The sequence below is a fragment of the Mus pahari genome, chromosome 4, assembly GCF_900095145.1.
Source record: "Mus pahari chromosome 4, PAHARI_EIJ_v1.1, whole genome shotgun sequence".
NCBI classification, from domain to species: Eukaryota; Metazoa; Chordata; class Mammalia; order Rodentia; family Muridae; genus Mus; species Mus pahari.
The window spans coordinates 26,603,522-26,618,143 of record NC_034593.1 but is presented as its reverse complement, the minus strand read 5'-3'; the positions used below and the strand labels follow the sequence as shown (position 1 = coordinate 26,618,143).

At 45.0% G+C, this 14,622-nt stretch overlaps 1 protein-coding gene across 1 annotated transcript in view; it reads right to left on the bottom strand.

Annotated features, from left to right (window-relative positions):
• Kcnmb2 (potassium calcium-activated channel subfamily M regulatory beta subunit 2) overlaps positions 1 to 8,862 on the bottom strand; it is a 274,949-nt gene extending 266,087 nt beyond the window's left edge. The window contains exons 1-2 of the mRNA XM_021196606.2: positions 8,627 to 8,862; positions 8,529 to 8,546 (exon numbers count right to left, since the gene is read on the bottom strand). Coding sequence (XP_021052265.1) covers positions 8,529 to 8,546; positions 8,627 to 8,655 — 47 coding nt within the window. The 5' untranslated portion in view covers positions 8,656 to 8,862. The remainder of the gene's footprint in view (positions 1 to 8,528; positions 8,547 to 8,626) is intronic.
• Positions 8,863 to 14,622: the final 5,760 nt, after the last annotated feature.

Below are 14,622 nucleotides of genomic sequence, written 5' to 3'. Positions count from 1 at the left end.
CACACACACACACACACACACACACACACACACACACACACACACACACAGATAAAGGGACAAAAAGTATTCGTTAGCTTTTCAGTTACACATTTTATTATGAGCTTAACTATTTCCCTCACCCCATTTGACTTAAAGGGATCAAAACTGAAAATGAGCTATCAGGTCCCAAACCTTTTGAGACTTTGCCTCCCACTTGAGAAGAACACCAAGGTGCCAGGGACTCTGTATTAGGGCTTATCTCACATCTTCCCTATGCTGCACACATGCCAGTCAGTCTAAACCAAAGTCTACCTGCCTGGCATAAAGCCAGTTCTCTACTGATGTGTGTATTTCCTTGCCTCTGCCTGCACTGAAATCCTCATGCAAACTCCACTGTTGCCCTAGCTATGATGAGGAGGGGGGTGAAGAGTTTGCTGTGTGAACCAGGAGGCTTGAAGCCAGCTTTGAAGGCCAAGCACTTTACAAAGCTAAGGGGAGCCAGCAGCCAGGGACCAACAGCAGGGAGGAGGGGGGAGGGGGGGAACCAGCTCAGGAGATGCATTTCCCATGGCCTGGGAGGGTAAACAGAGGAGGCAAGAAGACAAGCAGAAGAGAGATTGCAGGTCCAGACTCATTCATATAAATACGTCACTCGAGAATCTACTGTTGAGGTGTGGGATTCATCGGTCCTTAAGTCCAAGCTGAGACATCAAGGGGAGACCAACAGTCATAGATTCATTTGAGAAATATCTAAGTGCTGCCCAGAGTGTTGCTGGGTACTGGTGACTGGCTAGGGGAGGAGAAATCCCTGAACCAAAGCCCACAGCGTGGTGACCCGTGGGCCATGTAAAGGGTATCTTGGCAATGAAAACATCTACCTCCTAAACATCTTTTAAAAATCAACCTTTAAGATTCCGTGACATTTCTATAACAATGGAAGACCCACACTTTTGGATTCTACCATTGGAACTCGTCATGTTGCAAAGGTGGATGTGAGAAACACTGAAGGGAATACCCCCAAAGCATTAGCTTTGGAATGGAGTCTCCATTCCAAAGTTTGATGTCATGGAGCAGGACAGGGGTCAGAGCTGACCAGGGAGGAGGGGTGTTTACTTTTGCAGGAGCTCAGCATTGGAGAGTTTTTCAACAGCTTACATAAAACATCCTTGCTAAGTATGGAATAATTGGTAAGCTGGCCACCTGCCAATGGCATGTAGGTTGTGCCCTGACCTCACAACATGTGCCTCATGTTGTGGTCATAGTGCCTCCATCTGGACATTTTCTTAGAGAGCTAGCCACTGCCGTCACTGATGGAGCAAAGACACCAGCACCATTGGAGCCAGAGCCTTGGGTACTTGCTGAAGTACTCTGTCTTAGGTACCTGAATTTATAAATTTGAGTTTGGTGTCTCAAAGAAACAGGCTTTCGCCTTGGTTTCTCCACGGCTGCTTTCTCTGGGGTCTAATAAGAAGGAACAAATGTCACAAGTTTTAGGAGAAGCTGGTACAAGTCTGACAGTTCCCAGCCGTGAACTCCTGTGTAATATCTCCATGCTAATTACTCGCATGCTGCCTGCTGAATGGACATGGAGACATGCAGTAGCAAAAGCAAAGAAGAAACACTTTCCACTAATGTAGCCTCATGAGAGGGAATAGATATTGGCCTAGTTTGTGCAAAGGTCTGGCTTTAAGCCCAGCAAAAAAACTGTGACCAATATCTTAACAAAGTGAGAAACCCATAAAAATGTGATTGTTCTTGTGTATTTTATTTTGTTTTTGAGACGGAGTCTTGTTGTACAGCGCTGGCTGGCCTGGAAACAAATAGGTAAAACAGACTGGCTTCAAACTTATAGTGAGTTCTACCTGCATCTGCCTCCCGAGTGCTGGGACCAAAAGCATAAGCCACCAGACCTAGCATAAAGGATACTTTTCAATCAAAATCTCTCTATATTTTATATGTATAATTGATATTTGGGATTTCATATGAGAGCACTATAGGTTATAAGCACACAGTTTATCTTTACCAGGCACAGACTTGACACTCAACCGTCATGACCCCATGAGTCATGAACTTTGGCTATCTGCATTTCTGCTGAGGAGCCAGCAAGCTGGGCAGCGCACGACAGGCAGAGCTGGGAATCAGCCTTAGGTGTTCACAGGGTGATGCTCTTTTCCAGTGCTTCATCATATTGGGGTCTGCACGGCAGCACCCACTGAAGTTGCCTTCTAGACACTGGAGTGCACTTTTGGCCTAGGTAGGAAAGAAATACTGTCCGTGTTGCTCATAGAAGGAAAATTCTGTTCTCACGTTCCATAAGAACAAGTCCAACCACAGCAGCCTTCAGGCACACATTACATTAAAGGTGGTTAACCTCGTCATCTGTTTGCTGGAGTGCATAGCTGGAAGGAGAGTCAACAAGACAGCTTTCGAGCCCTCTGACCTTTTTTTGTTAGGATTTTCCCCATCTTAGTCTCTTTATCTGGTCAACGGGAAATGCCATGTCTACAGGTGAGGCATGGTTTGGCACTTAAGTGCAACAATAACAAATATTTCTTCTTCTTTTTTCTCCTTCCCTTTTCCCTCCTGCTCCAGGCCCCAGCTCGCTCCAGGCCCCCACTTGCTCTGGCCCATAGGGTTTTTTGTTTGTTTGTTTGTTTGTTTGTTTCTCATTATGGATGGTTATGAGCCACCATGTGGTTGCTGAAATTTGAACTCATGACCTCCAGAAAAGCAGTCAGTTCTCTTAACCCCTGAGCCATCTCACCAGCCCCAGAAATATTTCTTTTTTTATTAGGTATTTTCTTTATTTACATTTCAAATGCTAGCCCGAAAGTCCCCTATACCCTCCCCCACCCCTGCTCCCCTACCCACCCATTCCCACTTCTTGACCCTGGCATTCCCCTGTGCTGGGTCATATAAAGTTTGCAAGACCAAGGGGCCTCTCTTCCAAATGACAGCCAATTAGGCCATCTTCTGCTACATATGCAGCTAGAGACATGAGCTCAGGGGGTACTGGTTAGTTCATATTGTTGTTCCACCTACAGAGTTGCATCCCCCTTCAGCTCCTTGGGTACTTTCTCTAGCTCCTCCACTGGGGACCCTGTGTTCCATCCAATAGCTGACTGTGAGCATCCACTTCTGTGTTTGCCAGGCACTGGCATAGCCTCACAAGAGGCCGCTATATCAGGGTCCCTTCAGCAGAATCTTGCTGGCATGTGCATTAGTATCTGGGTTTGGTGGCTGATGATGGGATGGATCCCTGGGTGGGGTAGTCTCTGGATAGTCCATCCTTTCATCTTAGCTCTAAATTTTGTCTCTGTATCTGTATCCTTTCATGGGTATTTTGTTCCCTATTCTAAGGAAGAATGAAGTATCCACGCGATGGTCTTCTTCCCAGAAATATTTCTTAACATTCTCTGTCCCAGGCATTCTGGTGGAGAGGAGCATCCATGATTGTCTTAAATCTTCAATGTAGATCTAAGCATTTTTTTAAATCACCAAACACCAGTGAGGAAACCGAAACTCACTAAGATTTAAAACTTTCCCCAAGGTTTCAGCACTGTGAAAGCAAGATTTGGACCAAGGTTTTTGCTTATCACCACCTCTCAGACTCGAAAACATTGTTAAAATACTGGACATGATTTCATATAACAATTTTGGGCAATAAGGCCATGTATTGCAACACAGTCACTTGAAAACACACACTTTATACATAGGAGAACATTATTGTTAAACAGACCCCGTGGATTAGGGAGTGGGTTGTGAATTAATAACACTGGTGAATACCGTTAATTGATTCCTATTGTCACAGGAAAGACATAAAGACTCAAGTAGAATATTCTAACCTGAGTTTGCTATTCCTTCCTGGATCAACACAGGCAGGCAGTAGAAAGGTGGGGCATTTCTACACTCATAGTCATTTGTAAGAGATGTGTAAAGTGTTCTTTTTGAACTATAAGTCATCTTTTGGATAAGATCAAATTGAATTTGTATTTCCTTTGACACAGATTGGAATCAGTGATGTGTTTTTCCCTCCTGTGCAGGGAGAAGGAAGAAAATCCTCTTAGCAAATCTCCTTGACTTTTTCAAGGTATTTGGCATCTCTTTGTGAAAAGCAACAGGATGTCAAGGCACAGAGTTTAGGCCCCAAAGTTGAAAATCATGTATGCTTGGGATCTCATATTACAATGGGATTTTGATGAGTAAAAACGTTCAATTCCTACATGGCGGGTGGGGCTTGGTCAGTCATTTGGCCACTGCCTACTCCATAGGAGCACTTTTTGTTTGTTTGTTTGTTTGTTTGTTTGTTGTTTTTTTCAAGACAGGGTTTCTCTGTGTAGCCCTGACGGTCCTGGAACTTACTCTGTAGACCAGGCTGGCCTCGAACTCAGAAATCTGCCTGCCTCTGCCTTCCAAGTGCTGGGATTAAAGGTATGCGCCACCACTGCCCAGCTCCATAGGAGCACTTTTAACTGAGATCTGAAACAGTGAGAATGAGAATCAAGACAGGTTTCTCTAGGAAACGGGTATGTTGGAGGCCAAGGCTATGAGATCTGAGTGTGTGGGGGGGTGGGGTGGGTTTCTGACATCCTACTGGGAGTGGTGAAAGAAGTGCCCGACCTGTGACCACGGCGAGATTTTAACTGTAACCTGAAGGCAGATGGGTAGACAGTGGAGGGCTTCTGAACTGAAATTCTAATTCAAGTTCAATTCGGATACAGTGCTGGACTTGGGGGACAGAGTTGAATGGGAGCAGAAGGAAGCAGAAGAAGTGATCAACTATGAAAAAAAAAAAAATCCATTCATTTGTGGGATTGGTGAAAGGCCCCAGAAGGAACAGTGACAGCATTGATCTATACTGAAGGTGCAGTCTGTGAGTACAGCCATCACTATGGCCTGTGAAAGGATAGGTGGATGCAAAGAAGTCCTCCAGTGTTTTCCTCTGAAAAGGGGGATATCAGAGTCAGTCTCCAGTGGCGCTGGAAAGGAGGAAAGCGTTGAAAATCCAGAAACTGATTTCCAACATAGTAGGAATGAGACAGCTGCAAGATGTTAGACAACGGCCCTGCAGGAATTTAGCTACATCAGGAGGGAGTCTAGGATTGGGAATTTGGGAGCTGTGTCTATATGGATCGTCTTGAAGAACTCGAGGTAGGATCTGACATATTTGGAGCTTAAACATAGATAAAGAAGAGATTTGAAGCTGATCCATGCAACACTGCAACATTTTAAGATTTAGCAGAGAGTGGGGAAAGGGATTTGAAGATGGTCTCCATTTACAGAAGCAAGGAAAAGGGGCTAGGGTGATAGGTCAGGGTTTCAGTGCTTGATGCTCTTCTAGACGACCTGCCCTGACTGCTTTCCCAGAAGTCACTTCAAGCAAGTCATGACTGCCTGTCTCTCCAGATGCAGGGACATCCCATGCCTCTGTTCACTGTGGGCACCTGCACTCATGCCTCAGGTCCACACACAGACATAGACACATAATTAAATTAATAATAATAAAAAAACAAACCTTGAAAAATAAAAAGAAATAGAAAATTTACACACACACACACACTTCCCTGAGGCAGTATTTGAGACAGGATAATGCTGAGCTCCTTAAGGTATAGTAAGAAGAACCCAAGCAGCCTTGGGAGAGAAACTTCACCTGCTCCAAGTCTTGCTTGTGGGAACAAATGACTGGAATTGTAGATAAAGACATCGTCTGCACTGTGAGGTGAACTAACAGGTGGACTGGCAGCGAGGATGGAAAAGGAGAGGGGGTGGGCTTTATGACACACGTCTCATGACTATTATGATAACACTTCTCCCAAAACATCTTAGCAAGAGCACGACTTAAAGCCGAGACAGAAAAGGGCTGCTAAGATGCTGCTGTACATTTTTCTGTTTTTTTGTTTTTTTTTTTATACGCACATGTATTCTCAAAAAGCAAACAAACAAAACAAAACAAAAAACAGGGTTATATTATATATCTATAATTACATGTTGAGCTATATTGCACAATCACTCACACATGGTCCTGTAATCAACTCGATATTGCACATATATTATTGTGACTTACTTTCTACTTGTTTCTATAGGAGGGGCTTGGGGGCTTGGGGGGGGGGAGATTTCTTTCCAAGAGGAAAGAGATGAAGGAAGAGAAGGTTGTGTCAGAGTGAGAAATGTCACCTCTAGTAGATACATGCAGAGTGACAGTGGCATGTGTAGAAGAGAGGGACAGAAAGAAAGTACCTCTATGAGTCCAGGAGCCTTGGTACCAGGAGGATGAGGTAAAAAGACGGACAGACGGCCCTGTTTACTTTTTATATCAGGATGGATCCAGGCACATTTCCTGTGAGGCCGGAGCAGGCTTTGTTTTCATTACTAGATGGAGCAGAAACTGAACGAGAAAGATGATGGGGGGATGGAGGGCTCTGACTGGTCCTACCAACAGAAATGGGCAATGGTGTTCATTTGTCACACGAAGTAGATTGTTTGTCCAAATTTCTCAGCCCAACTTTCCTCAGAGCTGACTAAAGAAACTCAAGTAATCCCATTTCATCCTGTTTTTCTTTTTTGGGGGGTGGGGGAAGAGGGGAGGTGAGAAGGAGGCGTTACAATCCAGGCTGACGCACACCAGCCAGATTTAATACAAGAGTTTTTCCTATAAATCTGTGAACAGTGTGGAAATCATTTTCCTTTATTGGTGAAGTGTCAGAGCATAACTACGAGAAAATCACCCTTCAGCTGTTGTTTTCCTGCCATCAGTCACCCCTTGAAGAAATACTTGATGCAGTCAGATTCAGGTGAAATTGCTAAGGCTAGAGCCAGGAAAAGTCTTTCTAAAATCAAGGAAAACAATAACAGTCGCTCCCTAACTTCAGCCCACAGATCGTGTGTTTAGGAAGTCCAAGCTCTGTCTTTTTCTAGTATGGATTCTTCACTGGTGACTTCAACTGGCTAGAGATGGGGATTACAAGGTCAAGGTCATGCTCTCTACAGGCCATGAGGAAGCACAGACTATGTCTTAACCTTCAATCTTACCAAGACATCCGCTTATCATACCCATGTGCTCCAGGTCACCCAAAGACCCACTAGGACTGGGTTCCAGGCTCACTAACGGCTGTCATTCTGCTATGAAGAACAAGCTAGCCAACTTCAAGCCTAGAGGTCTCTCAACCCCAGGAAAATGACCTCGAGTTTGTGTGCAAATGGCAGTGTGTACACAGGAGCTCAAAAACACCAGAATCTCACTTAACCCTACTTCCAGTATTTAACTGAAAACTAACATTGTCCTCAGTACTTATTTATACCGTGTTATGTAGATGATGTAGACCAGTGGAGAATGTTACATTCTCTATGAATATGACCACTGGAGCTCCTTTGCTGTTCATTATAGCTAAATCCATGCATCGAAACACAGAGGTTTTTCTGTTTGTTTTGTTTGTTTTTGTTTTTCAAAACAGAAAGCTTTATCCTTACAGCTTTGAGTTTGTGAAGTCCACAGGGGAGAGAAGGTACCAGCCATGGAGGGACAAACTCACTTTGTCCCTGCCACTTCACACTGAGGGTCACATGCAATGACAGAACTGGCACCACAGATCAAATTGCGGAAACATTGGTTTTGGATCATTGTACTTTTGCCTCTGAGATCTCCGCGGGTGCTTCCGACATTCCCTCTCTAGTAGAGCTGTCCAGAGCCCATCTGAAGTGCAAGGAGGTGGGTGTACTTCCTTGCCAGTGCTAATCATTGCCCCCTCCTCCCGGACTACTGTGGAACCTCCACCGTCCCTCTTATCTTCAAGGAAGATTATGCTTTAGCGCTATTCATTAACAAAATAAAAGGTCAAGTCGTCCTTAACCTCAGAGAATCACCGTTTCCATCTGCAGCCCAGCAGTTGCTCAAAGGCAAGAACAGGAACAGAGAGAAAGCCCCTTCTTTATTCTCAAACTCCCGGTCTGTTTTTAGCAAAGCCATTAATAGGAACAGAATGGTGTGGACCAGCCTTTCAATATGCAAGATGGACGGAGGTAACCAGTTTTCTCTTATAGTATATTATAGAGGGAAATCCATCACTGTCTTCCGAAATACCCTCCGACCACCAAAACACACCAACTACAGGAATATATATTTACCTAACAGGTTTCAAGTTCAGCACGGCTTCCTCCTGTATTTTTCTCGGCTCTCTCTGCCCCCCACCTGCCAAAGTCTTCTCTCAGCGCCCCCTCCCCAGCCTATCAGGCACCGCTGGGAAGAAAAGAACTGTTTTCTCCATGACCTCTAAGCCTTCTACTCCACCGAAAGCAACGTGGAGTGCACACTCAGCAGGCTGCGATCGAGCCCGGAAGCCAACCTGTCCATGATGCTTTCCAGCCATAAAACCTCACACTGGCCACTGTGTGTTGTGTTTTGGTCAGCGTGGAGCCCCAAGCCAACCCAGCCTCTCCGTCGCACCTGGCTGCAATCCCTGACCCACCACCGGCACCCCGGCGCTGAGCCCAGCGACAACAAAAAGCTCCAAACCAGCAACAGATTCCTTTGTTTTACATGCAAATCCTACCTCCGGGAGTTGTCACATCTTCCTCAAAAGCCAGGCTTAATTTTTAATGACAGCGATCCCGTGTAGTCCTCCACACAGCCACCGGTCCTCATCTTTACCTTCCCTGCTGGCTGTCTTTGTGGACCATTGATGTCACACCCTCGCTAACTCATAGCTTTAATACTCTTCGCTCAAAATGTCTGCAAGAGTTTGGAAGGACAATAGGAGTGACAGGCACGCTAGACAGCCATGCTTAAGGTTAGTTCTCCGAAGCTCCGTGGAAGCCGGTTCAGACTGTTTTTAAAAGCGTGCAGGAGGTAGGATTTATTAGCCTATGACAGGCACGCTGGTTCTGTTTTTATTAAATACTGTAATAGGCTGTCTGTTAGCATCGCTGTGATAGGTCCAGCATTTCCTCCCCACTGCTTTCGAATTTTCATACTGAAGAGGGAACGAGCCTGCTCTGACTTCCCTCCTTGCTCTGCGGCCACCCTGCCGACTATATTAGATTTTCAAATCCTCTAACTTCGGAAGAAAGAACTCCTCCTGTAAATAAGCTTTCTCTAGGAGTGTGAACTTGGGAGTAAACATCCTTGGAATCCCCATGTGATCCTGTTAGTCCCAGCAAGGGACTCTTGCTCTCCCAAGTTAGAAAAAGACATTATTTCCCGAGCTAGAGGAGAGCATCCTTTCAAACGGGGAAAGTTGTGGCGGGTGACTGAGGTTGCCTTATGGTAGGTACTCACCAGAAGTCTCAAACGTTGTATCAGACGGACAGCATGCATCAGGAAACAGATGAACTCATTAGGGCATGTCGGCTGCACAGCTTTTTGCTCCATGCAGAGTCACCATTTTTCCTGCATCACCACTCTCTCCATGGAAAGAATGGGAGGTGGGTAGAGGAGCTTGGGGTGGGTGCCCTGCCTTGGTGCCATCCTTTACACAGTAGTGACATAGAAACACTGGCCAGAGAGGAGGCTGCTCTGTGGGTGCAAACACACATCTCTCTGAAAAGTGTTTTTCCAGTCAGGAATACACAAACAAATAAAGTTCTTGCTGGGAATGTTTAATGCTCCAAATGCCCAGGTTTAGTCTTTTTCAAACTCTTTTTCTTTCTCTTCTCTTGCTACCTCAGAACCATAGTTATATAGTAGTTACTATGGAAACTGAGTGTTCACCACTAAGGGAGGGGCTTATTGACCAGCAGATGCAATATGGACAGAAGTGCTCTATGTTGGACGGTGGAACAGAAATTGAGCAGTGGTAAAGGACATCTTATACACACAGCCAGTGACCCTACAGAAAAGCATCTCAGGGGCATGACTGTAAGTTGCCACTGTTCAATTGGGGGCATTTTTGCTGTTTGGAAGTCTGACACTGAGCAGACCCACATCCTCTTCTACACAATAACTGAACATCAGAATTGCTCTTATATCTGTTCAAAGAGTTTTGCTTTCATCCCTTTCTTTCTTTCTCAAGTTCCTGGCTGCTGGTTTGAATATGCCCTGATTATATTTGAATTTTAGTTGTCATTTGACTGGTTATAGTTTCTTCTTGGGAATAAAGTGTGATTCAGTAGGAAAAAAGATCCTCTTTGTATCACAAACCATAATCACATCTCATTCTGAGTGAATGTCCTTACATGATTTCCTTAGAGTTAACCCTGGGCCTGAATATGCAGTTTGAATTTTGAAAGATAACTCTGGACCCACTGGATTGCTACAACAGAAAGAAGAATTTCTTCTTGTTTTTAGTTCCTCAAATAGAAAAGAAACATTTTTTTTTTCAAAAGAACTTTTGCTCATCACTTGGTCATCTAAGAGGAACCATTTCAAGAATAGTTAAATATTCATAGTTGTAAAGAGAGCAGAAGGAGGGCCGATTACTGTCATCAGTATCTTAATCTCATGGAGCAATTCACACAACGGTTGGCACACAACAAGTCTCTCATCTCCAAGGGAATAAGAGAATATTCAGGAGCCAAATTTGATGGCCAAATCCCAGGAAACATAGAACTAGATTCCCAAGGTTTCACCTTTTCCACACGGAAGCAGTGGAAGCCCCTTCTTAGAGTTCAAAGACAGTTGTAAGTCAAGGGGTTTTAAGAACACTGGTGGGTACATCACAGTGGCAGTCTTAGCAAGATGCAGGAGTCTCATCTGTGGCCTCAGATGCTACATCGTTCTGTTCTTAGCTTTTGGGTTGGTAGAAGTCAGCAGTCTGTTAAGTTGCTAAATTGCAAAAGGGTATCTGTTACTCCCGCAGAGGTGGGCAAGGAGTAGTTACTTAGAGGTCTAAAGCTAGGCCAAGATAAAGATAAATTCTAAAGCCAGACTCTGCATCATCCTAAACTCTCGCCATGACTGAAGTTCTGATGAGTCTGTCCGTCTTTGTGGACACAGCTTCTTTCCAGGGGCTCTTGTTCACACTCCAAGGTGTGAGTACAAACATTCCAAAATGAAATTGTTGGGAGGGAATTCTTTAGGGTTTTATGGAAGTCTTTTTTTTTTTTTTTTTAAAGGACAAGCATATCACCCAACATTTGTTATGGGAAAAGGATTATTTCAGTAAAAGAATAAAGGTCTCTTTTTGAATGATTGGAAAAACAATGTCATAAATTCTGTAGTTCATCCATTTTTTTTAGATGAGAAGCTAAACACCATTGTAAGCAATGTGTTCATGGTTTGGAGAGGGAGACACCAGAAAAGAAAAAGGAAAGAGGGGAGGCCTGAAAAGCATCCTCACCAAAAGGTATTCCCATTGCATCCCTCCAGTTCTCCTGTGACAACTCAGCGGTTGCTCTGCTGTGCCCAGCCTTGACTTCCCAGGAGGCTGGAGTGGCAGGGAGGTTAGGATTTAGTACAGATGCGGGTTGTCTGGATGAGAGGTGGCGAGAGCTCCCTACCTGGGAGGTCAGGGTAAGATTTTGTTATTTGTTGTTTGGTTGTTTTTGTTTTGTTTTGAGGTGAGGAAGGAAGATAATGATTGAGGGAAGAAGGAAGGGAAGGGGGGGGAAGGGGAGGGGAGGGAGAAGGAGTGAGGAGTGGAGAGGGTGGAGGAGGTTAGAGGAGGGGAGAGCTTGGAGAAGGAGAGGGGAGAGAGTAGAGGAATGGAGAAGGAAGGGAAAAACATCTAAGAGGAAGATGAAGAGGGAGGAAGATCTCCAGCCTCCACAGTATTGGAAGAGGGTACAGGCTTGGGAGCAAACAAGCAGGCCTGAGTTTGAGACCTTTATACTGTTTGAGCATCTGGTGTTGAAATGAAAAAGCCAGAGCGGCCCTTGCAAGTTGGCAAGGATGTGACACAGGGCCAGTCAGGGAAAAATAAAGTTCATTACAAAGAAAACTCCTCCAATAAACTTTGGTTGTAACTAAACAAGAGGAGAAATGAGGGGTAAATAGGAAGAAAGGGCAGCCTTAGCAACCAAGGGTAAAAAGATCTAGGACTTTAGTAACCAAGGGTAAAAGATCTAGGAATGGAGGCAGGCAGGGAACAGGGGCAGAGAGCATCACTGCCCCTCAGTCTCCCTTTGTTTCTTTTTTTATTTTCTGGATCTCTGCTCCATGACTCTTTCTTTAGGTGTACCAGATGCTAAAGATCCAGATCACAAGGTACCTGTCAGGACCACTGCTCCCAAGGGAGAGGAAGCTGTGCCACAGGTGTTGAAAGCCTGCTCTTCCATTCATGAAGGGAGCTGATGTTGGGAAGGTGTTTTGGTCCGGAGGAGGAAGTGTGGACCCACAGAAGGCAGGCAAGGCTTACACCAGGGTGGAAGAATGTGCAGAGCCCCTGCAACTTGGTAGCATCTCCCCAGCATCTGCTCTCCCCGTATACAGGAGAAAACTTCTTCTCAAAAGAATGTGCCTGTGTGCGCGCGCACACGCTTGTGTTAACAACCACTGAAAGAGAAATGTGAGTTGAGGGGGATCTGAGCTGTGAGTTTGCAGCCTCCCTGCGCAGGCGGTGAGTAGATGGTATAATGAATGAGGGCATCCCTGTTAAAATGAAAATTTGATAGTTATATAACTCGAAGGTGTAGCCATTGGCTACAGATCCGAGCGATAATGATGCTGTGCAGTGTGTAATTCACACCCTGAGCAGTGCAGCCTGAGCATTCATTCGCTCTGCTCTATTTTTCTAGGAATAACTGAGTTTAGAAGCAGCTTCCGCTTCCTTCCTGTTATCCTGTGAACTCAGAGGCTGACTCATTCCACAGTGAGCGCCCTGCCACTTCCAGTGCATTAAAAAAGTAATTCTCCAGCGCAGACTGACATGTGTGACCCTGGGAATGACGGAGAATAGTGTGAAACCAATGAGACCACAATTCCTTAAGAGTTTACATGAGTATACTAAATACACCTATTTTTTTTTCCTCTCAAGACAGAGCTCCTTATATAGCCCAGTCTAGCCTCAAACCCAGGGCAATCCTCCTGCTGTAGCCTCCTGAGTATGAAGATTTTAGGTGTGAACCATCCTGCCTTCTCTCCTACACGGTTTTCAATCTTCAGAATAAAATTGATTCAAGGCTCGGCACAGATCTCTCTCCCTCTCCCCCATCTCTGTGCACAAGTGTTTGTGCAGGCATATGCATGTTGCTTACGTAGAGAGGCTTAGAGAGGTCAGAAGACAAGCTCGAATGTTGCTCCCCAGGCATCATGTACATTATCTCTGGAGACAGTGCCTCCCACTGGCCTGGAACTCATGAAGGAGACTAAGGCTACTAGTTAAACAGCTCCAAGGGTCCTCCCCAGTGCTGGGATTATAAGCGACCACTACCACGACAGTTTTGTTTGTTCTTTTCATTTCTAGCTTTTTAACACTAATTCTGGGAACTGAACCCAGGTTCTTAGGTTTGCTTGGCAAATGCTTTACTGACTGAGGCATCTGTCCAGAGGGGCAAATATTATTTGCTCTATCTCTATTGATAGAACCTGAAGAGAGAGGTTAAGTAGTTTCCTCAAGACCAGGCAGCTTGTATGTCCGTCTTCCAACTTATAATCCAGTGTTCTTTGCATTAAATGAAACTAGCTTCCAACACTGTGACCAGATATACTTCTACTTTGTGATACCCAGGGATGTAAGCACCAAAGGACAGTTCTTGAAAAGAATTTATATATAGAAAAATAAAAGAGGGAGTCGTAGGCTAAGTGAAAAGATTTGCAGAAGCTACATCTCGTGTAGGATCGTATCTGACCCGGACAAGGAACGTTTAATGCCCAGCACGAAGGAATCGACCCAGTTAAAACCACACCCCAAATCTAATTTAGAACTCCCTACTGAACAGATACAAGTGCAAAACGAGCAGGTGAGAAGCTGGTGCACACCATAGTCACAGGGAAATGCAGACTAAAGCACCTGGCAGCCACTAGGCTTTAGTCAGAGTTAGTCAGGGAACACCCATGTCACTCAAGGGTACCCCAGCCGGGTAGCAGCAGGGACTTTTTGTTCACTGTGGTAAGGGTATACTTGGTACAACCCGAGGGATGTTGATTTGATGGTCTGGAGATTGTGTGCATGGTACAGCATGTGTGTGTGTGTGTGTGTGTGTGGGTGGGTGGGTGGGTGGGTGATTTGGTGAGGTCTGGTGAGGGTACACATTGATTTGGTAATCCGGTGGATAAATTAAGACTCAGCAAGCAGCACATTGCTGACTCGGACTGCACACAGTGGCCATGTTGGAAGTCTGTGTTCCAGGGCAACACTGAAGAGACACACCATTAAGAGGAGATTCTCAGAGCTCAGAGACTTGAAGGGATTTTGTCGTTGTGGCAGTAGGCTAGTAGTGGCAGGAATAGTTTTATGATTAAAAGACCAAGTTTGTTGCTACTTTTCTGGCTTCTGCTATTTATCAAGTCTCTTCCCACAGAGATAGGCAGGTTTTCATCCTGGAACGTCCACACTCGCTACAACTGTGGGAGATCTACTTCTGTTCTTTGGTAAGTTACCATTCCACAGATTCAGTTACAGTCCCAGACATGGACCAGGACACACATGATCAATCTGTCAGGCTCCTTGGGATGTATCCTAAAGGGTTGAAAAACTTACCTTCCATCGGACAGCTATACAGAGCTTACCACAGCTTTCTGTATAACAGCCCATCTCAAAACTTCCCCAG